The sequence below is a fragment of the Ascaphus truei genome, chromosome 3 (assembly GCF_040206685.1).
Source record: "Ascaphus truei isolate aAscTru1 chromosome 3, aAscTru1.hap1, whole genome shotgun sequence".
Classification (NCBI taxonomy): Eukaryota; Metazoa; Chordata; class Amphibia; order Anura; family Ascaphidae; genus Ascaphus; species Ascaphus truei.
The window spans coordinates 407,277,213-407,304,635 of record NC_134485.1 but is presented as its reverse complement, the minus strand read 5'-3'; the positions used below and the strand labels follow the sequence as shown (position 1 = coordinate 407,304,635).

Here is a 27,423-nt window from a genome sequence, read left to right as displayed (position 1 = left end):
TGATGCATACACATTTGTTTCTGCATATTACCAATGACTGAATTTAGCCAGTAGAGTATTATTTACTCCAGTGATGACACTCCGATCACACAATATCAGCCCTTGTCACACTCCTGAACTGTTATGTCTTTTTTTGGTCATAATTCAGACAGTCTCCAGATTGAGATTGTTGGAATTTCCACCTTAAAGGAGTAGTTCCTCACCAACACATCAGTTCCCCCTTTTTTGACATAGGTAGGAACCAGGGGATCTCCAGAGCCGAAATTGACATGGTCCAGCTCTGGGGCAACGTCCCCCCCCCCCCTCCCGCCCTGGTTATAACAAAAAAAGGGGGAGCGGTGCAAAGAGGGACTGCTGCTTTAAAAAGAGCGATAGTTGAGGTGCTGCATGTTTTTTACACTGTCAAACAATTAGCCATTTATGAGTGATTTGGTCATATATTCCTATAGGGGGATTCCATCATGGACACACTTTGAACAGTACCTTTCCAATATGTGACAACTCCAAAAGTCTTTGAAGAGCCAATTACTATACGCATGCCTTCTACTGTATCTGTACTTATCTCAAGCACAGTTTCTGCTTTGAGAAATTGGACCATTCTGCCACATGAGAAGAGGTTCTGTGACTTTAATTCTTTAACAATTTAAAAGCATAAATATCTTAATATAAAAAAAAATGTCAATAAAGATAGTACTATACATTGGTCTAAATGTTTTTTTACTGAAACATGAAACAAACACTACTTGTTTTCAGTTTTCCGACTTGCGTACAACATTTACTGGCATTCAGGAAAGTAGCTGCTGTAGCCCTGCAGGATGCCATTAGTCACAGTACTTAATTAAAATACCAATTTCACTGCCGCAGGCTATCCCTGGGAAAACGTGTCCTTTAAAACAACAATCAGCAAGTTCCGGGGGGGAAAAAAAAAGTGTCATATTGATTAAGTAAAGGACACGGAACATGCAGGACAATGTACTCACCCAACAACAACATGCGGATACTTCATTCTAAACCAGGCTGCCAACATTCCACCATAGGACCCGCCAATGGCAATGACCGGGCTGTCTTTCGCCTCTTTAATGGTCTCTTTAATGTACTGTACTAAAATTGCGAAGTCTGCAAGAGCCTGTTCGGATGTCAAATAATTCAGGTGTTTGGGATCCTGAAAAATACAGAGCACGTACCATGTCAAGCTGCAGAAAAGACAGATTCACTTACATTACACTGTCGATCCTTTCCGTGTCCAGGTCGGGTGAATTTGAGTCAAATTAGGAGATTCTACTGTGTTGCTCGAAGGCAAGTTAATAGTATTGATAATTTGGTAGGAAGTAAACAGAAAAAGCATGCTAAATATAGATTACAGATATGAGGCTCCTTTCAATAAAATTAAAATAAGTATATACATACTGTATATATACACACGCATACATATACCGTAGGCACACCTTTACTAAACATTAACATGTGTTGGCAAGTGCACGCATCATAACAATGATACACTGTAAATACATTACCCTGATGCAAAGCTCGGAGTTAATGAAGAGGCAGCACACCACAGGTAAGTGAAACAATATTAAGTGTATGGAAGCCATAAAACTAATGTTTTGTACTCTATGTCAGGACCTTCATCAAATATATAATATATACAGTATATGTAGCCATGGCTGGTTCTGGCTACTCATCTGCCCTCCCTAACATGTAAGTCCTGGTAGATCCAGGCAGTGTTAGGCCCATCTTGGGTTTACCCCTCCCCTTTGGAGCTTCCTTGAGTGGCAGGAGTGGAGGTGGGACTTGGTCTGTATGTTGCCCAATCGTAGGAAGAGGCACACCTAAATTGTAGTCTGTCTGTGTAGGAGTTCTTCCAAGTTCCCTAAGGAGTGTGCAGCTCTGATTCTAGTACCGGGAGTTGTAAGCGGTGTCTCGCCCTGCGGGGTGGAACAATATGATCAGTCCCACTACGGGATTGTGACAAGGCCCAAAGCTAGGATTTGCCAAAGGGACCATCCAGAGGTCTGGGACCCAGAAGAGTATTCGCTGTATGACTGTATGTAGTGGATGCTAAATAAAGAGATCCTGTTTCAATATACTCCAGGCCTGGGTTGCAGTCAGAGGGAGTATGGAAGGATTCTACCATAGGCACTGCCTCCAGCACTCCTGGAGCCTGTGGTGGATGGAGGCGCTAGCACTGCAGAAACTGAACTGAAGCATCTACATCAAAAGCCTGTCATGTTGTCCCAACACCATCGCAGACCCTCAACCCTCCTGTGAACCAGCAAGTAAAGCATACCACCATACACCGGTAGCAGAGCAAATCTCCCATAAGGGGGGGGGGGGTCAGATGCGCTACATATATATATATATATTTAATTGTAAGGATACTTACACTAAATGACAGGTCACCGAAAGGCATAGACTCTCCATAATACCGGTGTTCAGCGAATACCAACATGGCCCCAAGCTCCTCAGCAACATCCCACATAAACCCCTACAAGAAAAACAACATTTTATATAATTAATTCTGTTACAAACTGATTTAAATGTCACTTCTATCCTGAACACATTCTCTATTTTGAATAATACTTTCTGGGTTTCTTGACATGGATTGCCACCACCTTTGTTTTTACGAAGCTTTTACTCAGCCCATAACTTTGTAACCACGAAAAAATATATTTTAGTGATAAGCCTATAGTGAAAACAGAAGTCAGAATACATATACAGTAATGATATTTGCTCTGCTAAGTTTAGCGCTCTATCCTAGATGTAAGGAGAAATGTTGAATTAAGTGATGATTCAGATTACTGAATTTCCAATAAATAGTATATTGCTACAGTATGTGGGAACCCCATTTTTACAAATAATGGTTTAATTCCAAAAAAATTAAATTGAACCTACTGGGTTTTTTTTTTTTTTTTTTATCTGGGTGGCCCTGCCCAAAATGCAGATCTTTCTGACAATCTCTAGAACCATCTCAGAAGATTTGTATTAAACACCGTTCCCTTGAACATTTACCGTGCAGAGTCTCCAACTTCCTCAGATAACAGGAGCACTGTATACTGCACCGACACACTTTATTCGAGCAAATACCCAGTATGTACTTGGCAGATACCTGGAATGCGCCGCTCCTCACCTCTGACAAGCCCCGTTGTGTTTGCCTTCCCAGCCTGGGTTCATGCCTGGCTGACGGGCGGCTGATCTGTTAAATGATAATGATTAGGATTTAATAGGCTGCAATGCTTCGCGTGTCTACCAGATGGCATAAATTCATGAATTGTAATGCAGTATATATATATATATATATATATATATATATATATATATATATATATATATATAATGTGCAGTATTGCAGCCAGGGGGAATAAAATGCTTCAATCCCTGCCTGGAAAATACCTCAATGCACTCGGGCAGAAAACAGTCACAAACCTCAATACACCCGGGTATACCCGAATTCGTGGGACTAGCCGAGCTCGAATAAAGTGTGTCGCCAGTGTACTAGGAAGTCATAGAAGCATGGGGGGTAAATATCTTGTGCAGCTCCCTACCGAAACCAACATCTGCTAACGTACTGAAGTAAATAATATACACGGTTTGATGCTCTAATAAAAAGTCATTTGCATGGATTCCGTAGAGATGTTGTGGAGTGCATTGTACAGATTATACAGTTAGGCCTGGGACAAAAAAGTACATAATCAGCAAACTCACTAAAAGACTTTGCTATACTTTGTACGGTGGAGGGGTTCTCACACCATACCCAGATTGCAAACCAGACACAAATTTACCTTACAATTGTTGATATGTTCAGTTGCGTTTTAAATTCAGGACAGTAAATAAAAATACCACTTGTGAGCACATTCGCATGTCTCAGACAGGTCTGCAACCCTGTCTTACCCCCATTATCAGTTAGCACAGCGGTGCGCAAAGTGGGGGGCGCGACCCCCAGGGGGGGCGGGAGATTGTGCTGGGGGGGCGCGGGCAGTTGCAGAGGCCCCGCGCTCTTCCCCCAGGCATTTAAATTAAATGCCGGGGGATCGCGTGAGGCCCCTGCAACTATTTACTTACCGGGATTCCGCCGTCTGTGCTGCGTCGCCATGGCACCATGTGACCTGACGTCACACGCCCACGCAGCGTCATCTGACGCGAAAGAAGGTAGGCAGGGGGGCGCGAGAGCCGGGGCAGAGTGACAGGGGGGCGCAGCACAAAAAGTTTGCGCTCCCCTGAGTTAGCATACAATGAAGCCATGCATTCTGGGTAATCACATGCAAATGTGCGCTCAGTGTGTCACTCTTTACTTTATGTCCATTTTAACATGGACCCCTATTAGCTTATGCCTGCCGCATCACACAGCTTTTCAGCACAGCCTGGGAAAAAACACACTAATAAGTATGAAGAAATAGAACACAAATGTATTCAAGTTACACTTACTGTATTATTGCAGAACCAAGTGATATCGCCTTCATTGCCAGTATAGAAAAGTATTGGCCCACTAGGTTTCTTCCAGTGAGTATCTGCTATTAGATAACGGTGTTTGAATGTACAATCCTCAGAAAAACCAAAGTGGTCTATCTGTGGAAATAAACATGGTCATAATAATTAATATGGAGCGTAGATCAAAGTTTCTGTTCATTACGTTTGCTCCCTAACAAAAAGGTATTTCTTCTGACTTTTTGTCCACAGATAAACACAAATGCATATTCAGTACACAAAAGAAAAAATGAGAAATAAAAACTCAGGCTCATCTTGGGACAGAGCCAGTCACTATTTCTCTCCGAGCCTCAGGCACAAGAAGTAGGATTGCATGGGCAGGGGTGTTAACACAATACACAGATTCCCAACAAGCTCTGAGATTGAATGGAGAGGGGTGTGCAAACTGGCCGCCTTACAGAGGCCCCGCACTCTTCCCCACAACATTTAAACTAAATGCCGGGGGAGCGCACAAGGCCGCTCTATAGTCCCTTACCTGCTTGCCGGCAACTTCTGGCGACACGTCACCTGGGAAATAACGCCACGGGGTCACATAATGTTGTGATGTCAGAAACGCCAGAGAAAAGGTATGGGGGTGGGGGATAAGCGGGGTAGAGCAGGCAGGGGGTGGGGGGGGGGGCGCAGATAAAAAAAGTTCACAGCCCTGCTTTACAGAACAGGAACTTGCTGCACCTGTAAAAATTCTGCGTATATGGTCAATGCTATATTATAATTAAACATTGTAAAAGAGGAGCTCAGAACACATTTACACATTTTACTTTACCACAAACAAATATAAAAAGGTGTTTTCTCTTTGCATAGGAGTAAAGCCAGGATTCAAGAATATGAACATAATGGTTTAAGATTGATCAAAGATGCCTACATTCAAAGGGCATCTACATTATCCAATGGGAGACAGTAGAATTTAACAAAAATATATATAAAGGAAGCTTCATAGGCACCTTGTACATTATAAATGTAATTAATCGGAGAACCTTTAAATATCTACTTTTAACACAATGAGAAAGCAAATGTTGTTCTTATGTTCATCCTGTCTGATAGATTTCCTAATTTTAGAAAGATACAGGGAGAGAGGAGGATTTCCTCACGCCGCCCTCCCTGTGCCTGGGTATACAGTATTTTACAGTAATGTACCAATGGGCTGGGCAGGAAATCGGCATGTCCTCTGCTCAGTGGATGTTTATCTTTAAAGAACAGACACAGCATTAGAGGATGGCAGACATGAACAATGACGTGTAACTGGTTTAGAAGTTAAATCTAAGGTTTAGGAATTGTACAATAAACCAATATGTTCGTGCCAGATTCACAAGTGAGAGATTGAAATCCAGTTAGAAAAATATCAAGTTATCTCTTAGTTATAAAATCGCCAATCGCATGTTTTTTTCTGAAAATTGACAAGTATTGCGATTTGTCTATATAATCCATTACTTTTTAGGTGAATGAAAACTTTATAATAGTTTTTAAATTGTTTTTTAAACGCTGTGTACTAAATGATATGGCCACATTTGCAAACCGGTGCTAAGCCAAAAGGTACATTTGGATGGGATGTAAGCTCCTTAGTGTTTAGCACTGCTTAGAAAATGAATGGGGCATAGAAGGCCTTCTCCAGCGCCTGAAGTTAATATGCCCTATAGGCAGGGATTCGTTAACCGCCATTGCATGGTATCGAAACCCTGTCTACGATGGACTTAAATGGTAGTTAATGCCGGATCGGGGTGTGATATCCTGCATCAGCGTTTTGTACCCTATCTCCCCTATAGTCCCTTGCTTGGTGTTTTATTTTAAAGCGGCAATCCCCCACCCAAAAATATACCTTTTGCTGAGAAATATACATCCCATGTGATCCTCAATGTGTATGGGTGCTCTTCTGAATCACAACGTTCATCATATTCATTGTTTTATTCCCCAAAATCTCAGGGATCAACACAGTTTTCTATAGTGCAAAGTCTTCAAGTGGTAAAGAGATCCCCATATTCAGATAAATGAACACAAGACAGTGACTCACGCAGGCTGGTTATTTAACCCTTTTGCTGCCAGATAATCTAGTATAGAGCAATGAAAAACCTTCTGGTAGTAAAGAGGTTAAGTGTAAATTGTAGCCATCCAGCTGCCATTGGCCATAATCTCTTAACTCCCCTGAGAGGTAAGGAGCTCACAGGAGGAAAAGATCATGTGGAAGTGGTCAGCGTGATATTTACATTATGTATCATTTTACACAAAAATGTGCTCATTCCTAGCTAATGACTGGGATCAGCACTTTTCTACCAACACAGAAGCTCTGGACTATTAATTGTATATTAGCAGATTAACATTGACCAATGATTCTAAATTACAATGACATCTTGTTCACAAAATATGTTAAACGTAGCAGCAAAAATAAATGGAACAACTTTAAGATGCAAAAACGTTCATCAAAAGAGCAAGGCTGATACCAAAGCTCTATATTATTTGCAACGTGTTAGTTTTGTGCAGTTTAGGAGCCCAGTGCATTGGGTTTTATATGAGGCATTCTGCAGATTATGTATAATTATAAAAATAAAAAAAATACATGTAATTGCATATTATATAGAAAAGAGTGAGATTACATGGCAACTCTAGCCAGATGACAATGGCATATCAATGCGTGAAATCCCACAGGAAGTTTGTCACCTCTTCGGAAGGCAGATGGATAAATAATCAGGATTCTATCTACAGATGGGACACAGCTGTAAAGTAATTAGTGAACAGCTTTGCACACACACACACACACACACACACACACATCCCAAATCCAAAAGAAAACAAAAAATGTGGTGATTCTCCAGAGCCCCAAGTGTTTCATCCAAAAATATAACATGACCACATGGACGACTCCACAGACATCTGATGTCCCAGCACAAGCACACCATGGCCCATATATTTGGGGAATATGTCGTCTCCCTTCCAGAGACCAGTTTATTTCAGAAAGTGCATGTTGGGGGGGTTCTAGTAGGACCAAGGGAGGCGAGAAAAAAAGAGCAATTTCCAGGAATAACTTGTTGAATGATATGTCTTCTCTCCACACCCTCTCCTCTCTGAGGCTGAGATTATACTCAGTGCGATGGTGCAGGCGCGCGACAAACACAAATGGCACAATCCCCCTAGTGCGCGCACAACGGAGCGCGATGGCGGGACCGCGTTTTGAAAAGAAAAAAACATTTGCCTTTTCAAGTGCAGTCCGTACCATCAGCGTCACATGATTGGTTCAGCCAATGAGGGTGAACCAGCTTTGTGACACTACCGCCACGCCTCTCCAATCTTCTGACGCGAGAGGCAAGAGGCGCCCTAAATGCGATGAGTGTGCGCAGACTATAATCATAGCCTGACAGAAAAGGATGTATACATGCTACTAGAATAATTTTTAGTAATTTTAGAAATTGACTTTAGTCTTACATATTCCTCCTAATCCCATGCTACAATGAAATCTTCCAGGAGTTGTGTTTCAGAGATTCACCAATGTAAAGACAATAGCTGCTTTTAAACATGTTCTAAAAACTACTTATATTATAGATTGCTCATTGAAAACCTTATATACCATTTTTAAAGAAGCATCAATTATTGCAATGAAAATTATTTGCCCTCTCCTGTGATGGTGGTAGAGTCACATTTACCGATTGTGATGCCGGCAGCTTTGGGTCAACAGATATTTGAAGATTCTACAGTATCAAGTTTTAGATATTTGAGCTGAATATCTCTTGAACTGCACGTGCCATATTAGTGAGCCTGTGGTTATCAAGTTCTGGGGCACTTACCAAGTAAGTTTAAAAAATATTGATAGTGAGCATTTTTGAACTCTGAACAGTACAACATAACAGAACAACACCAATATGGTCTCTTACATGAATAAATAAATAAAAAATGCTGCATTGATGCCAAAGTTGATAGCACTTGTAAATGCTCCAGAAAAAAAAAAAAGTTATGTTGTATTAATATTTCTCCAAAGATAACAAGATTTAGAATTACAGTAGTTAGGTTATAAGGCACTCGAACAACTGTCCAACAATGCAGAGCACAGGTACTGTATTCACACTGAGAATAGTACAGAACAAATGGCTCGGTCTCTAAAAACACATTTATTTTCAAAAGTATGTAAAAATGTAGGTTTTAGTATGAAAGTGCTCATCAATTATGTACTTTGACTTAAGTAGTATTAAACAGTTGATACCACAGACATTTAAGTGAAAACGTATAAAACATTGCTTCAGTCCACCTTATCGGGTTTTGAAATGTATTTTCTTATTGCTTAAAAAAAAAGTCTTAATGTTACTTGGAGTACACAAAGTACATGGAAACGGCTTTGATGTTTCAAAGCTCTGTACACACTGCTACATCTATGAAGAATTTTCTTGTTGTTCCAATAGAAGATATTAAAATTAAACCATGCACTCGGTATATGCACTGCAAATGGCAAGCAATGTACCTGGATCATCCAACCTAGACTAAAGCCACTTAAAGCAGACATATTAATTAAGACTGGGCACTTTGAAAATGTTTAGAACCAAACATGAGGGTTTTGGTTTCAACTGAACTCAATTGGTTTGCAGAAAAACATATGTTTTCTTTTCTTAAATGTGGGCAAGCGTTTTCATGCTTTGAACTTATCGCAAAAGTTGAGGGATTTTTTTGGAAACGTAACTTACTTACAAATAAATAAATCAGCCAATACAAAACCCAATTTAGCGAACATAAAAATAAATAAATTAAACAAAAATGCTCTCGAAATGTGGCTAGAATTTCACGAAGATTCGAAAGTTTAAGTAGTTCGACTCCAACTTTGAAGTTCATGAACGTGCCCATCCTTAATATTAATTATTTCTGCGTTGCATGCCCCCATTAGACAGTACATTGGTGCAAGTTTGCCCACCTCACTCAGTACCTGTTGTAAGCTGCTCATACTCACACCACTTTGAAAATAACACACTCCAAATTTGTTTTCAAAAGTAAAAATTGTTTTAGTTAGTCGCAATAGAACATACATTACCCTTTCCTGATTTTTTTAGACTACAGCTGTTAAGTTAACAAATGTAGCTAGTTCTATACAGGGGCACACACACAGATTAGTGTATAATGTCAGTTAATACAATACGTCAGCCCTCACTGAGTTCAACTACACTCGCCCTACTCATTGCTCCAGTGACTTTGAAATGGACAGTATCAAAGTAGAAATGTTAGTAGGAAACAGTAAAAAAAAATCCCACAGAGCACAGAAATAACATATACAAAAGGAATTCAAAAGATCTCAGTATATATGTAATCTTAAGGAACTGAAATTGCTATGCATCAGGGAATTCACATACATCCACTGCAGTACATATAGACATTCTTCACACACACACAAAACTAATTAAAGTAACTTGATAGTCCTCCATGAGGAGACATGAGAGAGCTATTGGTTGGTGACCAGGATGTCTTCAAATGTGCTTTGCAAAGTTTCCAAAAATGTCACATTACTTGAATATTAGTGGAAAAATTTAGCAAAAATTGGACAGTTTTATTAAAAATTAGCAGTTACCAAGCATTTTTAATCACGACCCTAAACTACTGCAGGACTTTTGCTAGAGAGAGGACAGAGAGGGAGAAGAGATAACGGAGATACCAGGGAAATTAGATAATTTAAAATATGCAAAATATCAAATTATTTAAAATTAGCAGTTTTCCAGTTTCACATGTGTTCACGGGCATCTCTCCACATGGAGTGTATTTGGAGGAATACTACTAAATTGCTTTGTGTATATCTTTATGTAGTCCTCTTTCTCCATGTATAAGGGAAACTACCTGTGCTGCCGAACCTGTGTGGTTTACAGAAGGCCTGATCCTCCGCAGCTGGGAGCCTGGGGTGGTCACGTTCGTTGGTATACAGCGCCTCCAACTGAGAGAGATCTAACGCGGTAGGATAACCCCTCACAGGAACCCACCAGTAACGAATAAGGATACACACACAGTATGGCTAACTCATATTTACTGGCATATAACTGATAACACTATAATATGCAAGGCCACGCAAGGCCATACCCACAGTACCCCCACTTTACAACCACCACTTGGTCCACACCCCGGTGAGGGTACCCCAAAGTTATAAGGGTGCCCTGGGCATCTAGCCACCCGGTGTCCACAAGACAGGCCCACCACAAAGTGTGTGGGGAGTAGCGCTACCCCTGTGTATGGCCAGTGGTGCACGTTGATACCTTCCTGGTCTTAGGCCAGACCAGGCCAAACTGTAGCGTGGATCCGTCGGACAGCGGAGTGGCCCACAACGCGATCTATCCACTCCTTCCACAAAGTCATCCGCCTCTGAGGGAGCTCCTGTTGGAGTGTGTCCCTATGAGCGTCTATAATGGCTTGTGCTCTGGTCCCAGAATGAAGGCCGCAGATCGCTGTGTGGCTCTGTCACTGATGTAGCAGCACTAACAGCACACTAAAGGGGGTGTCCTTAGCTGAAAGGGCCTTCCCTATACATGCGCTAGCTGGGGCCTACAGGGGAAAGCTGGCCTATTCCCAGGGCCTCTGGCACACTACCTCTCTCCTCTGCATCCTGCTCCCGACTGACATGGTCCCAGATTCGCGCTAAACCTCACTGCTCCCTTTCTGTGGATCAGGGAGCCCTATTGGCTATACCTGCCCATGTGGTGATGCAGCCCGTGAGGCTTCTGGGACTTTTAGTCCCCAAGTCTCCTCTGTGGAGCCTGTGTAATGGCTGCCGCTCACGCCCGTACTGCGCAGGCGCACACTACTCCTTGCACATGCGCAGGCAAAAACAAAATGGCGTCCCTCGCTGTCGGGTGCGTCACAGAGCTCCAGCGACTCGGTCGCCCGTCTGCAGGCTCTACCTGGCGTTCCCTGCATCCCTACTCCGCCCGCAATCCAGGCAGAGCAGCCGTAGCCTCCCCCACACCCGAGGTATGGGTCTGCGCTACATTTATATAGCACAAACGGTGTATATGCAGTGCTTCACACTGATTATTAATGTACTAATGTTGCAAACCAAACAACCTAGTAAAGTTTTAACCAAGCAAATAGGTGCAAGAAGTTCACTGCTTGAAGCTGCAGACCAAGCAATATCCTACATATGTTTTTTTTTTTTAAATAAATCAGTTCTGTACTATGAGAAAATACTTATAGCATTTTTATTAAACAACTCTGAATTAATTTTTTAATGTAATGTAACAAGAATTTTTTTATTTCTATAGCAACCATTTACAAAGTCACATCCCCTTCCTCTTCTGAAATAGGCTCTGGCTTGCCCCTTTTTGAGCCCTCTCTCTAGCAGTGCACCAATTGTATCTAGCGACTGCCTCGTCACATGATCTTCCCCACAGACCTTTGCATCTTTAGTTCTCTTCTGCTGCACTGTGCCATTTAGTGAACACCCGAGCAGAATCTTCAGCAATCGATCACAAGAGAACGGATCGATTGGTAACTTAGCTAATTACTTATTGTGTGGATTGTATTGAGGCACATATTAAAAGGGGGAGAAAAAAAAACGGCAGCTTGGACTACTGCTTTAGGCTAAGGCTACACTTATAGTGCCGGCGACAGCGACGTCAGGCTACGGTCGCTGGAAAAATCAAATTGAGATGACTTCAAACGACCAAGCCGTTTGGTCGCGCTTACTATAAGCGCACGCGACGGCGACAATGCATTTGTTTTGACGCGATGTCGCGTCGCTTTCGACGGCACTATAAGTGTGGCTAAGGCCCCAGTGCGCGCGACGGGGTGCCTGGCGGTGCTCGTTCCCGACATCAGCTCTACCAGGTGCACTACTGGCAACTCACAACGGGGAGGCGTGGCCATGACGTCACGCGGCTAGTTCGCCCTCATTGGCTGAACCGCCGCGTGACGTGGACAATGCAAGGATGCCGCTCCAAAAGACAAAAATCTTGTCTTTCGGCCAAGGTGGTCGCGCCTCGCGGGCGCACACACACACGCCGACTGGGGCCTGCCCCATAGAGGGCTGTGCCTTGTTTGCGGCACGCTCGCCGTCGTGCGCGCAGCCGTGGCCACTGGGGACCTAGCCTTAAGCATGAGGGAGAATGTCTGTTATATAAAACCTCTACATACACAAAATAGCTACTGAAACATAAACGGCAAGATAAGCATCTCACTGAAAACCGTTAGTGCACATGAACAAGTGGTGATGTTATCTAACAAATAGCTATAACTAAAGCGCCCCACAGGAACAATTACTATGTCAGACTTCGGCCTAATCCAACGTGTGAGTCAATAGTTAGGAGTTCATGAAAATGCAGGGTTATTATTAATGTGCTGGTCAAACAACGTTTAGTTTCTGAAAACTGTATTTTCATAGAGATTCTTTTTAGGCTTTTGTGGGTAGCAAAAATGGTTGCTTATCCTCTAATGAGTTGTCTTTTGACCTATTTCTTATTAGACTTTGTATAAAATGCTACGTCCTTCCCTGTTAAGTCCTTCCTTCTTAAGTGGATCTAATGTCTGTTAAGCAGACATGTTTCATGCTTTTATCTAAGGCCGCGCTTATAGTGACGGCGACGCGACGTCGCCCGAGAACAAACGCATTGCCGCCGTGTGCGCTTATAGTAAGCGCGACGGCGACAATGCGACGTCGCGAAAACTGCAAGCCGGCAAAATTTGATTTTTCAATGGATGTCGCCTCATGTGACGGCCCTTGAACCGAATCAAATGCCCGGAAACCCGCGCCGCCGCCGCCCAGCGAAATATAACTTTCGCCTGTGGCGTCGATGACGGGTGACGTCACCCGTCGTGTCGCCATCGACGGCACTATAAGCGCGGCCTAAGGGCTGAGACCCGCTGTGCCCGATGGCGCCGACGGCGGCGTGAGCGCAACTCACCATTGCGGTTTAACCTCATGATCCGGTCCCAGTCCCTCCTCACTGCCAAGTGACGACTTACTGTGACGCGTCAGCCAGCACGGGATACAAGATAATGGTGTTCCCGTGCGGCAACGCGTCACATGGTACGCGAAGGGGCCAATCATAGACTGGCTCCCATCAACCAATGGCAAGCCAGCTAGTGCTGTGAGCCCTGCTTTGTTTTGGTTTTGGCCCCGCCCCCCGTCATGGCCGTGCCCCCCCACGTCATGGCTGCGCCCCCCCGACCCGTGTGGCCACGCCCCCCCCCCCCCCACCCCCCCCCCCCCGCTCCGAAAAAAGTTTCCTGCAGACCGCAGATCGCGGTGCAGTGAGTTGCACGCGCCACCGGCAAGCAAGACAGCCGTGCGGACGCATGCAACGGGGCCTTAGCCTAAGGATATATTTTACATCTAGCTTATAGACTGTAGTGCGGTTTTTTTTAACGTCTGAACAAATATTACCAGTATCATCAGATGTGTACTTTTTTTATTTGACATGTTTTCAGAACAGTTTCTGCATTTTACTTGATGTACTAGCATGTTGTAAATGAACATCTGCTTAAGTTATAGAGTGGTGTTTTTTTTTCTGGAAATGAAATTTTAACAGCTATTGTCTTTTTTTTCCTTACAGGTAAAATGCTCAGTTTGGCGGGGAAATGGGCAGTAATTAGTAAGGAAATGACTAAGGTTTCCTACTGCGTTTTGAAAGTTGTGCCTGCAGTTTGACCCTTTGATAAACAGTGCATAAATATATAATTTCACTGGCTAGCTCAAACAAGTACTTCCTTATTTTTCTCAATTGCCAAACAAAGTCCATTGTTTTACATACAGTCCTTTGTCTGTATTGCACTATTAAAATCCTCATTCAAATCTTGCCAAATGCATTAGCTACCCTGATTAGTCGAACAATCACACTGCTCTGTGACAAAATAGCATTTATTTGTAAACATTTCTTTGAAACCAGTGTTTGACTTTGCATAATTATAATCACATTCTGTAATAAACATTTGGAAAAAGTGAACATTTATACAGTAGCTAGATTTATTAAATAGTAGTAGAGTTACTAAGCCAGTGCACTTCTAATGATCCCTTCATTTCAAATGAACAAACACACAATCTTAGCGAGCTCAAAACCCAGACCCACAGTACTGTATTAAATACTTAACAGTGCACACTGGAGCACTACTGGGAAAGTGACCTCAAATATACAACAGTAAACAAATAAGCCCCAATGCATTTGCATCACTCGAGTCTAGGCGCAAATTTCATCTTTCCTGTCTTGCCTTCAAATACTTTCTGCGCAAGCTACCCATCTATCTGAACAAGCTCCTCACCCCTTCCACATGCAGCACTTATCCTCTGAGATCTGACTCCAAAAGACTGTTCGTGGTCCCAAGGTTCAGCAAAGTATCCGGACGCGCCTCCTCTTACCGAGCACCTCACGAACCTGGCACAATCTACCGGAGACTCTCGCATCCACCACCAGTCTAAGGCCGTGCTTATAGTGCCGGCGACGTCGCCCGAAACCAAATGCATTGTCGCCGTTGCGTGCACTTATAGAAAGCGCGACGGCGGCGGGGCGACGCGATTTTTGGTAGCCGCAATTACTTGATTTTTCAGGGGCTGTCGCCTCATGTGACAGCCCCTGAACCAATCAGGAGCCTGGTCGCCCGTGACGCTGCCGCAAAGCGAAATACAACTTTCGCTTGCGGCGACGGGTGATGTCACGCCATCGCCAGCACTGTAGGCGCGGCCTAAGTTCTTTCAAAACTAAAGCTGTCTTACAGTTTAATCTGGTGTGTAACTGTCTCATATGCCTAAAAGATAAAATATGTTAAACTGTTCATTCAATGTCTTTATACATAATGTATAACCCTGTTCGCCTACTGTAACCATGTATCCGTCATAATAACTGTGCCCAGGACATACTCGAAAACAAGGAGGTAACTCTCAATGTATTGCTTCCTGTTAAAATAAATAATTTGTCACAAATTATTTATTTATAAAAAAATTATTTATATATATTTTCTTCTCAGAAGTATGGATCATTTAGTTCAATCTTTTGGCCAAAACATGTTAAGTCTGTAACCAGATCAAGGCAGACCCCTTTAGCAGGTTTCTACCAGTGTTATACTGTTTCCTATGGATTTCCTCCCCTTCGTGCATAAAAGAGGAAACAAAAAAACAATGATGTAGTAATAGCATGGGATGGGTGACATGTATACGGTGCCTAAGGGGTTAAAATGTAGACGCTAATAATATGCAAAAACAGATAGAGAAATGTATAATAGGACGCTGGAAGCAGCCAACCCCACCTTTAGGAATGAGCTAGGTAGCACATCGTTAAATCCCAGTGTTAACTATACCAGGACTCTGTGGGTAGGCATTGTTAGAGGGAACACCTCTTTTGTACATCACTGCTCATCAAGTTAATAACGGAGCTCTGTGTATCTGGGCCTGTATGTGCAAGCTACAGTGCAATTAAAACTGGTTAAAAATGCTGTACCTGAACAAAACCAGGACTAGTCAGTTAAAAAATAATACGTTCTAAATGTTAGCTAGTTAGCAAGGCTAATGCACAAAGGTTACCATGGGGATAAAAGCAATAGAAATAATAGGTACAGTCAGCAGTGGATTTACCGGTTTACCGCCCGCAGGATCGGAGACGGCCCTCCTCCGCAGCGTAGCATCATGGCGCAACGGTGCATTGTCATGACATCGTGAGGGGGGCCGCTCCGTCAAAGGTAAAACACACACAAATTGCCTCCCCGATAGCCTATTCAGCCTTGTGGGAAATCTGCCCCGGGGTACAGTATTGTACTGAGTCCAAAGTAAAAGTCCACTGTTATTAGAGCCAGGTGCCACAGAAGTCCTCTGCTCTGATTAGTGGTCTTATCTTTACTTGAAAATGGTAGCTAGGAGGTAAGAGCGCAAAACACTTCCCGTGGCATAATAAAGTATTTTATTGATGGATAGAAGATCAAGTTTTTAAAAATGTGCACTCACAATTTAAGTGGAGTCCAAATAGCAATTAGAAGTTATAATGATCCTTCCGGTCTCTTTTCTTTGCATGCACGGACACCCTTATTACTGAAAAGATCGTTTCCACCTTTCTCCTGGGGGGGAAGAAACTCTGCATGGACTATGGCTATTACATGTGTACTAGGACCTGCCGTTTAAATAGGGGTGGGATGGATTGGATTTGCATTGAGGCTTCTTTGTTAACCATTCATTGAATTGCCAGTAATGAGCTGTAAGGCTTAGGCTTTGGTCCCGCTGCGGCCGCGGACCACCAGCTGCTTGCCTCTGTTCTTGATGTCCCCGCTGGCTCCTTCTGGCGTGGCTGACTGCGTTCTGTGACGCGTCAGCCAGCCGGAGCTACAAGGAGCTTGTGATTTCGGCGAGTGCCGCGTCACGTGGCATGCAAGGGAACCAATCACAGATTGGATCCCAGCAGCCAGTCCGATTTCCCCCCCCCTGCTCCGATCCCCCCCCCTGCTCCGATCACCCCCCCCCTGCTCCGATCACCCCCCCCTGCTCCGATCCCCCCCCCCGCTCCGATCCCCTGCTCCGATCCCCCGCTCCGATCCCCCCCTCCCCCCGCTCCGATGCCCCCGCTCCGATCCCCCCCCCCCTGCTCCGATCCCCCCCCCCCTGCTCCGATCCCCCCCCCCTGCTCCGATCCCCCCCCCCTGCTCCGATTCCCCCCCCCCCGCTCCGATTCCCCCCCCCCCGCTCCGATCCCCCCCCCCCCCCCCGCTCCGATCCCCCCCCCCCCCCGCTCCGATCCCCCCCCCCCGCTCCGATCCCCCCCCCCTGCTCCGATCCCCCCCCTGCTCCGATCCCCCCCCCCCCCCCTGCTCCGATTCCCCCCCCCCCCGCTCCGATCCCCCCCCCCGCTCCGATCCCCCCCCCCGCTCCGATCCCCCCCCCGCTCCGATCCCCCCCCCCCCCGCTCCGATCCCCCCCCCCCGCTCCGATCCCCCCCCCCCGCTCCGATCCCCCCCCCCCCGCTCCGATCCCCCCCCCCCGCTCCCCCCCCCCCGCTCCGATCCCCCCCCCGCTCCGATCCCCCCCCCCCCCCGCTCCGATCCCCCCCCCCCCGCTCCGATCCCCCCCCCCCGCTCCGATCCCCCCCCCCCCGCTCCGATCCCCCCCCCCCCGCTCCGATCCCCCCCCCCGCTCCGATGCCCCCGCTCCGATCCCCCCCCCTGCTCCGATCCCCCCCCCTGCTCCGATCCCCCCCCCCCCCTGCTCCGATCCCCCCCCCCCCCTGCTCCGATCCCCCCCCCCCTGCTCCGATCCCCCCCCCCCTGCTCCGATCCCCCCCCCCCCCTGCTCCGATCCCCCCCCCCCTGCTCCGATCCCCCCCCCCCTGCTCCGATCCCCCCCCCCTGCTCCGATCCCCCCCCCCCCTGCTCCGATCACCCCCCCCCTGCTCCGATCACCCCCCCCCTGCTCCGATCCCCCCCCCCCTGCTCCGATCCCCCCGTTCCATTCACCCCCCCGTTCCGATTTCCCCCCTCTGATTCCCCCCTTGCTCCGATTCACCCCCCCCCCCCCCCCCCGTGTGTATTTGCCTGTGTGTGTGAGTGCCTGTGAGTGGAGGGGAGCAGGGAAGGAGCTGCGGGAGGGAACCTGTGTGTGTGGGGGGGGGGGGGGGGGGACCCTCCGCTCAAACCACGCCCCCCTCCCTACAGACCGCAGGTAGCAGTCAATTGCCTTTCAGCGCGCCGCCTGTCTGCAGTGCGGGCGTGCTGACTGAGGGAGCGGAGCCTTAGCCCAGTTTAATAAATATGGGATGTTACGATACTATATATCAGCTCAAAGTCCTCAGTTGATAGTCAAGCTTTAAACGTCAGGATCCCTGCATGGTGGTTCCACAGCTTTAACCTTACAGGATTGTTACCTCTATCTGCATATAATCCTTTTTAACACTACCTGTTACAATTGTGTAGGGTGTTTTGAAGTTTCAGTCTCACTTACACAATAGGGATTATCTTTGTACATATGACATTTTGCATAACTTACCATGGCACAGTGTCATATACCATACAACATATGGTATATTATTTTTTAGGCTCTGTAACAGGGTCAATCCCCTGTCACGTAATAAGACCAGTTAACAGAGCCTGAGACAGCACAGAGCAGGTTAATGCCAGAGGGCTGCCTTAATTGCCTGCTCACCTGCTTCATTAAAGGCCTTTCAAAAGCCTGAAGCATTCACTGCAGGGAAATATCTAATAGAGAGGTACACTGGATTGCTGGAGAGCGCACAGGGGAACGACAGACATTGGACTGCTGCGGAGAGAAGTCTGTACAAGGACTTTCAGACACCCTAACCCAGCTGAAGGTAACTGACCACCACTCTGTTTACGGTTGTTGTTGGTAAAAGGCCTAGCCCCCAGACCATAGATGGGGCGTACCGACTAGACCAGGAAACACTGTTTTTGTTATCCCTTTAACCCGCTTGTGCTGGTGATTTGTTAAGCTATTTAGGTTATGAAAGTTGTGGCGTATAAAAGCCTATTTGTTTTCTCAGTCTCCTGTTCTAATAACCTGTGCATGCATTTTCCACATGCACTATGGCGGTTATTCATTGAAATGTATCATGGTGACTATGGTGCACGGGACAATCTGGGTGGTAGTGGTTAATAATCTCTTTCGACTTTAATAAGTAAACCATATGGTTCCTCAACACCACTATTAAGAGACCTCTTGGGTATTTTGTAGTCCCTGGGTGCAGATATGTTAACTTCAACGGATGGAAATCAGTAGGATTTTAAAGATATGGCCAAATAAAATGGCAATTAAAAAAAAAAAACAGTGACCCCCAAATCAGCGAGCTGACCTGCTTTGTTATGGAATAGCAGTGCTTGGTAAATATGGCCCTATTTGCTTTGCCTGTGCACTTTGAGTGCTGAATAACAGGTCTTGTGACACTGACTCAGTAAAAAGGGGAACAAAACAAATCTAGAAATGATTCACTTGGGGAACTGTGCGGGCTGAATTTTAGCTGCTGGACCACATCCAGATGCCAGAATCATTGAGACAAACTGCTGAATGCTCATGGTTTTTATTAAAACCTGATCATTCCTTTTACAGGGTTTAAGTGGCGTAACCCCAACCCTCTCTAATATCTCGTCTGAGATCATATGCATTGTAAGGAACCCCAACCCTCTCAAATAGTGTCGCTATTGCATTGGCAGCAATCCCCTCTAACTTGCCCCACCTCCATTTCCCTTCCCCCCCCTGCCCTAATTTTTTTGCAGTAATTTTTGGTGGAGTTGCAATATTGTAATGTAACAATTTGTTGCAACAGTGATGAGATTAATGCACGTGTTGCCATGCCATCTATGGCTACTAACCTTCTCTACTCATGGCAGTAAGTCTTGGTAAGATCAGGCTGCCAGTAGTTAATATGGGTTTTCCCCACTCACTGGTGCTGCACTTGAGTGACAGTGGGAGGTGGTGACATCATTCCTGAACATGTACAATCATGTGACAAACCTGATGCCCTCCTTATGGCTGGTCACACAGCCAAGAGCCTGATTATTGGGCCTTCTCTGGTCCTCTTCCCTCCGGGGGAGAGTGAGTGTGTACCATACCTCTGCCCCTGCTAGAGGGGCAGGAAAGAGCTGGGACTGCTGCAGGTGCGGTGATGCGGGTGCCCTTGGCCTGTAGTGAATGTGCTGCACAGTGAGACAATAAACCGTTCCTGTTATTATACCTCCGGCCTGGTGTGTGATCTTACTGGGGGGGGAGAGGTAATCGGTTCTACCGTGGGAGACCATCTTCAGTTCCCTGGAGCCTATGGCAGATGGAGGCGCTGCAGTGCTAAAGATATGTAGGGTATAAACCCCAGAAGCCTAGTCCTAACATCTGTGGACAACTTGGCCCTCCTGTTACCAGCAGGTATCATGCACCACAGACGTACTGTAGTGCCGACTATTATTCTAAAACAAACCTGGGGCAATCTCCAAAAGACCCAGGTACATGCTGCAACATTTCATAAATTTCTGCAGATAGACTAATGGCCCATCGGATTAATAGCGGGGGTCCCTGTCTGTCCCATTCAAACTGAATGGGACTGCCAGGAACCCCTGCTGTGTTAATCCGATGGGCCATTAGTCTGTCTGCAGAAATGTCACTGTAAGGCAAGTTTTAGAATGCTAGTCTGTAGTATTGGACCTAATCTCCCACTAGGTGGGGGAAACACTGATATATATATATATATATATATATATATATTATACATATATACACACACACACACAGCGGGTATGAGGGAAAGTGGTAGGAAACCCCTGCTCAGCTAATAGTACGGTGCTGTACTGAGAAATGTGCAACAAATATACCAAAGAAAGAAAGTACTCAGTTTAAGTTGGCACTCGAGTATCAGTAATGATGAATGTCAATATTAAAAATAATCTTTATTAGAATACTTATGATTAAAATAAATGGTGCAATGAAATGAGCACAGAGCGTGGGGAGGCAGGGCGCAGGCTTCATTGCTCGGTGGAGCATATGCTTGCGGACATTGATCGCAGCCACACGCCGGGAGAACCAGCAGTCTAGCTGTGGCTGATTTCTGTTCCCAGCTGAAAGCAGAGCTACGATACCTGCTTAGCAGCTTACAGTACACGGGTTCTGGTTTCTCTCTTCCCCCTGCAACACAGCTTACCATTACAGCTCGGCAGCTCAACTGCTGCTGAATTTCACTGCGCACAATCAGTTAGAGCTACTACACTATATATACTCTCTCCGTGGCCAGGGGGTAGTATTATTAATATCCAAAACGGAGACTGTAGCCCTCATCACTCAGGACTTAGTCATCTGATGCTGCCACATCATGAGACCGATATTAGGGGTCTAATTAGAAGTAGCAATGTACTATCATTAGTATAGTCTTAGATTGCCACTCAGAGAGCATTTCAGTATATCACAAGGGTTGAACACTATGATTTCAATGATATAGAATACAAACTATACCTTAGGGCAGCGGTGCGCAATCTGTGGGGCGCGACCCCCAGGGGGGGCGCGAGACTGCCGACGGGGGGCGCGGGGTTTACAGAGGCCCCGCGCGCTTCCCGAAGGCACTTAAATTAAGTGCCGGGGGAGCTGCAGGGCCTCTGTAAACCATACTTACCCGTGGCTCCGGCGGCTTCCTCCTGGCGTCGCCATGGCAACGCGGCGTCAAAATGACGCTGCGAGGTCATGTGACGTCACGTTGCTATGGCAACGTGACGTCATTACGCCGGTGCGAGGGTAAGTTGGGGTTGGGGGGGGCGCGGGAGTGAGGGGACAGCCGGCAGGGGGGCGCAGGGAAAAAAGTTTGCGCCCCCCTGCCTTAGGGGACTGTAACATTACTATTCAAACCACAGTTCCAAGCTCCAATAAGACATTAACCCTTAATGTTTGCTCCCTTTTTACTCATTTCATTGCACCATTTATTTTAATCATAAGTATTCTAATAAAGATTATTTTTAATATTGACATTCATCATTACTGATACTTGAGTGCCAACTTAAACTGAGTACTTTCTTTCTTTGGTATATTTTGACACAAAAATAGCCTGTGGCTTTCTAGAACTGGACGAGAGCCTACGTTTACTTACTGACATTAATGAGCCCATGCATATTAGGCTAAGGCCCCGGTAACTCTGCTGCCCGCGAGACTGGCGGCGCGTGCAGCTGATTCCCCGGTCTGCAGCTCACTGCAGGAAGAGACCGGGGGGGAGGGGGGGCGTGGCGGGAGAGTGACGGGGGCACGGCCTGACGTCACCCGGCAGGTTCGCCCTCATTGGCTGAATCGCCGGGGGGCGTGGCTTAGCGCTCCATCGCGAGTCCTGTTCTCAATTCTATTGAGCAGGAGCAACTCTCGCCACGGTGCTGCGGGCCCCCCCCTCGCAGCGGGCCCGGCGCCATTGAGGAGAGGGCTCTCGTCCGTGCAGCATCCGCCACAGCGGGCGCTGCAGTAGGCAGCGGGGGCCAGGCCTTACCTAAACAAGCTCTCCTCGAGAAGCAAACAATGGAGAAGAATGTTGACCAGGTATACATGGAGTATAATGTATGCATACAGAGACTGTTGCTGTCACGTTAAAGCAACAGTCTATGCTGATCACTATTTCATTTGTTTAATAGACCTCATCTTGCCCTTTCCAAAGCTGTATTTATTTTTAAAATTTTAATTAAGTGTATGGGAGGTTAAAATGAAGCTCTTCCCCATAGATCATTGCCATTTAAAGGTTACAATGGTAACATCAGAAACTAGAGATTAGGACATACTCTCAGGGCGGGGGGGGGGGGGGGGGGGGGGGGGGGAGTTTGGCAAGATAATAACATAAGAACCAAACTCGGGCTTCTTAGGGGATTGTTGCTTTGAGAAGTGTTGTCTAGCAAAAAAGGATTGGTTCCTGACCCTTGATGAAGACCAGTGGGGAATATGTATCAATGCAACTTTGCAGCACAGAAAGGGTGTTTTTCCATATTGCACAATCATTTGGAGCTTCATTGCTTCAAATGTAAGAAACCGCTTCTTACATTTGGTGCTTCTTACATTTGGTGCAGATTGTAAGGCTGCCTTAACGTGTCAGCGCATGCTTGGCCCCGTTTTTTGTTTATTTTTTGAAATTATGATTAAGGGGGTCTCGAGAGCCACATTAATTTAAGCTCCGGGGATACCCTGGTTCCTGAGATGCTAAGCCTGCGTGCCCGGTGGCACTGCGCTTGCCGCTTTTACTTCTTCTTCTTATACTCTTTGATGCCGCCGCTCACATGACGCGCTCGTGGGTGGGCACGCACGCTCTCAAAAGACAAAAAAAGTGAGTTTGAAGTGCGCTCAACATGCCTCCATGCGCTCGCTTGCAGAATAGACTGACACCCGGCGCTAATGCTTAGAGAGTTGGTGACATCACAGCTCAAGCATGAGCGCGGTCGCAGCCTTATCTGGGAAGGCACCGCAGTTGTTTAGTCAGTGGGAAGCAGCGACGCATGAACTCACGGTTTCCTATTGGTCCATGTAATGTGGGAGATTTAAATGTCATTTTGTTTCCCCGTGAGGGGATTTGACGCATATGATGCTATGTGTTAATTTAGCTCCCACATTGTTGTGATAAATGGCCCCCAGTGACTGAGCAGTTCCCTTTATCAGCTTCAGTATGGTTACAAGCGGCTGTCGCACGGTTAATGATGTGTTCAAACTTCAATCCAAGTTCCATTATAAGGTAACTTCATCAAAAATTAAACTCAGAGCTCTTTGGTGTATGATTTATTGCCAGAAACTATTTGTGTGTGTGGCACAGTGTAAACATTATAATTGTTGTGTGACAACTAATAGTAACTATTGTTAGAAGAGCCCCGGGCATTGGGAACGGGAATGCATGCTCATTGGAATGGGAGGCACACAGACCATATGAAATAAATATACATGTATTAGGAATGTTAGTGCACAGCCGACTTATGTTACAGAGCAAACTAAAGTGTTGTGAACAACAGACAAGCTTCAGACGTGTGCGAAAAGCTGGATTACGTTTCATTTTGTTTATTACAGGATTGGAGCATTCATTTTGGCTCCGGGGACTCCCTGCTTCCACAGATGCTTACCTCCCATAGCGGTGCCGGAATCTCTGCAGTTTAAATGTCACACATGACGTGGTACATTTTTAAACGCCGCCATTTCGCTAAGCGCACACGTTCCCTACCTGCATAGATACCAGCACCTCTTTGGCGGTAAGATCTCTGGAAGCAGGAGGCCCCCGTTCCGCTCCGGAGACCCCCTGCTTCTAACATGTAAGAAAAATAAAATCGACAAATAAAACCTGAATTGCTGCTTTAATCAAGAATCGCAAGAAGACTGTCCGGCCACAGGCCAAATATGGTCAGATTTTAAGCCAGCTTGTTATGTCTCCTCCCTGGGAGTTAGATACTGGAGGTCTAGGTCAGCGGGGCGCAAACTGGGGGGTGTGCCCCGCCCCCTCCCCCCCAAGGGGGCAGGAGATTTTGGTAGGGGGGCACGGTGGTTGCAGATGCCCAGTGCTCTTCCCCACGGCATTTAAATTAAATGCCGGGGGGTAGTGTGACGCCTCTGCAACCCATTACTTACCGAGATTCAGACGGGTGCTGACACGTCGCCATGGCAACGCAGTGTCAAATGACACCGCGGGTCACATGACCTCGTGGCATCATTTAACGGAGGTAAGGGGGTGCAAGCACTGGGGGCAGAAGGCAGGGGGGGTGCAGATGCAAAAGTTTGTGCACCCCTGCTCTAGGTTATGGCCAGCCCAGGATACCTTTATTGTACAGGAAAGGTACAGGTTCACCGAGTATGTGGATACAAACTCGTCTGCTAAAACAAAGGGTTCTGTGATTTCAGGTAGGGCTGCAGCCATCAAAAGCAAAAGCCCCCCTTCCTGCGTCTACCCCGCACATCAGACTGCTGACTGCACGGAATCAAGATGATGAACGAGGAAATGAGAATGAAATATCAGCAGCTTTCAGCTTGCATTAATATACAGGGCAGAGAACACAGCCACACATGTGCAAACAACCTTATAAACCCCAGGAAGAACAAAATGAGTCCACTGTACTTCCGATGAGGAGATTGTGAATGGCTACTGATTTTTAAAGTGGTAAAGAATAAGATGTTAACCCCTTCTATTTATTAATAAAATGTTTTACCAGGAAGTAATACATTGAGTTACCTCTCATTTTCAAGTATGTTCTGGGCACAGAGTTATAAAAATACATTGTTACATTAAAAGAACAGAGGTTAAACAGTCTTTGAGAGGGACCTGCAAGGCATTGCACAGCAGACCTCTACGGCAGAAAAAGGGGTTCGCTCATTCTCCTCTGGCACCTCGCGAGTACTGCGAAGTTTCCTTAGGAGACTACATTTAAACATGCCTTACCTTCTGGTTAAAGAAGTATGTTTGGTATACGGGTCCCGGGCTGCTGGAGTGAGCTGAAACAATCTGCCTGGAAACATGGAAGGAGTTGTAAGCGGAGACTAAGATCAGGTTGCAGGCTAGGAAGGTTAAGCTGTAGCCTGGCAGCTGTGTAATGACCCTGCTGCTTCCTGCAGATGCCATGGTTTTCTGTCAGTAAGAGATCAAGGGAATCCCTGCCAGATAAGACAGGGGGGAGGATTTTAGGAGGAGCCAGTATTGGGAGGAGAGAGACTTTCACTTCCTTCTTAACCCCTTCAGTGCTCTGCCACATATAGCAGTGTTTAAGGCTGCGTCCCCGCTGTGCGCTTGCCGCTTTTACTTATTGCAGTCTTTATGTAGAAGTCCCCGCTCACGCGGTGTGCGCGGGCACGCACTGACCCAAGCTTGGCACAGACAAAAAAAACTGACTTTGAAGCGCGCTCAACTTGCCTGCAGTGCCCCCCCCCCCCCGTCCGCGCTTGCAAAATAGGCAGGACACCCAGCGCTCATGCTTAGAGAGTTGGTGACATCACCGCTCTCAAGCATGAGGGCGGTCAGCACCAGCGAGTGCGCAGCCTAACTTCTGCCAAGCTCGAAGCATAATGTCCTAATAATGGCACTTGCCAATAATCCTGAATACAGCTAGAGGAAGCACAGCTATGATTTTTTTTTTTTTTTTTTTTCAGTGCAAGAAACCTTTCATCTAAAAGGCAAAATTCACAAAGGTCAATACTGTACTTTTATTTTATTTTTTTTAAAAACAAAGCAATTGTGGCGTTCAACTGATGTAAAAGGCATTTCCTCAATCATTCATGCTTTGATATGTGGTTGTTTTTTTTTTTAACTTGTGTTCGATTGAATTCTGGGGTTTGGTAATGGATCTTGAAGTACAATATCAGCAAAGTTATTATTTTTCTCCATATATTTAATTTTTTTTTTTTTTTTATCAAAAAAGGTTATGAAATGTTATACTGCAATATTATAAACTGTGTATAATATAGAGTACTTTGAAACCCCTTCAATGCCAGAGATACTAACAACATATGATTCCCTATTTTGTGTCAGTTTGTGCTATGGTGTTGGTGTGAGGGAGGAGCTACGAGCTAAACACCTTACAATGCGCGTCTGTTTCTCTTGTCTCAAGTTGGAAGTGGAGTGAAGCTCCCTGAATTAAATGCAGAAATATTTGTATGTAGCCAGGTCCCCTCTTACCTCCTGTGCCGGAGAGGGGGATGGCTGCAGGGTGTTGGAGCGCCTGTACTCCGTTATGGACAGTGAAGGAGGTGGCCATTGGCATGCACAATAGCAAGCGATGCGAAGTAGAGCGGCGGACATTACAGGCGGCTCCGCACGGGACTACATGTGCTCAGGGGGAAACGGACGTGGGGCAGTATAGGGAATAGGACTGGGAGATTCACGCAGGGGAGAGCAGTGTGTCTTGGCGCGAAAAGGGGATCATGCCAGTCAGAGAGAGGCAGCCAATGGAAGAGGTAATGTGCCAGCAGCTGTCACAATGTGCTCACCACAAACAAGGCGTGACCGCGGGGCTAAGGTGGGGATAGATATAAACACCACCCACAGCCGTGTGGCGCGTCTGAAGTGTAGGTTGGTCAAGGTAGCTGGGGTCTGGGTTGGAGAGGTGCGGATCGTTGCAGGTACTATTAGCCGGGGCCCGGGTTGGAGAGAGGACAATAGTCGTTGTACGGATGTCGGGGTTGGAGAGGTGCGGATGGTTGTAAATAGCCGGGTCAGGAGTTCAGAAGAGTGGAGTCCAATACAAAGCCGGGTAAGGAACAGAGACCTAGTGTAACGCTGTGCTCACCACAAACAAGGCGGGAACCCGGTACTGAGGTGGGAATGGGTAGAAACGCCACCCACAGCCACGGGGGCACGTCTGGAGAGTGGATGGTCGAGGTAGCCGGGTCAGGATTGGAGAGATGAGATTGGTCTAGATACTTGCAGAAGTGGGAGCCAGTAGAATAGTAAGAGTCTGAGTGCCGTGGTCAGGGTTGGAGAGATGCAGAAGGTCAGAGGTAAGCCGGGGTCATATAGCAAAAGAAAAGTGCCCGGGCGCTCCCTCTGGGTGAAAAATGTAATAGGACAATAAATATATAATAAAAACGTAACAACCTTATAATTACTAAGGTTCGCA

General features: G+C 46.2%; 1 protein-coding gene across 2 annotated transcripts in view; it reads right to left on the bottom strand.

Annotated features, from left to right (window-relative positions):
* The window catches only part of PRCP (prolylcarboxypeptidase), a 62,700-nt gene that overhangs the window by 29,677 nt on the left and 5,600 nt on the right, over positions 1-27,423 (bottom strand). Inside the window, exons 1-4 of one of the 2 annotated variants that reach the window (XM_075592604.1) lie at positions 25,254-25,484; positions 4,423-4,563; positions 2,384-2,485; positions 981-1,162 (exon numbers count right to left, since the gene is read on the bottom strand). In XM_075592604.1, coding sequence (XP_075448719.1) covers positions 981-1,162; positions 2,384-2,485; positions 4,423-4,563; positions 25,254-25,433 — 605 coding nt within the window. In that variant the 5' untranslated portion in view covers positions 25,434-25,484. Of the gene's footprint in view, positions 1-980; positions 1,163-2,383; positions 2,486-4,422; positions 4,564-25,253; positions 25,485-27,423 lie in introns of those variants that run through there. The other variant, XM_075592605.1, reaches the window with a different exon arrangement.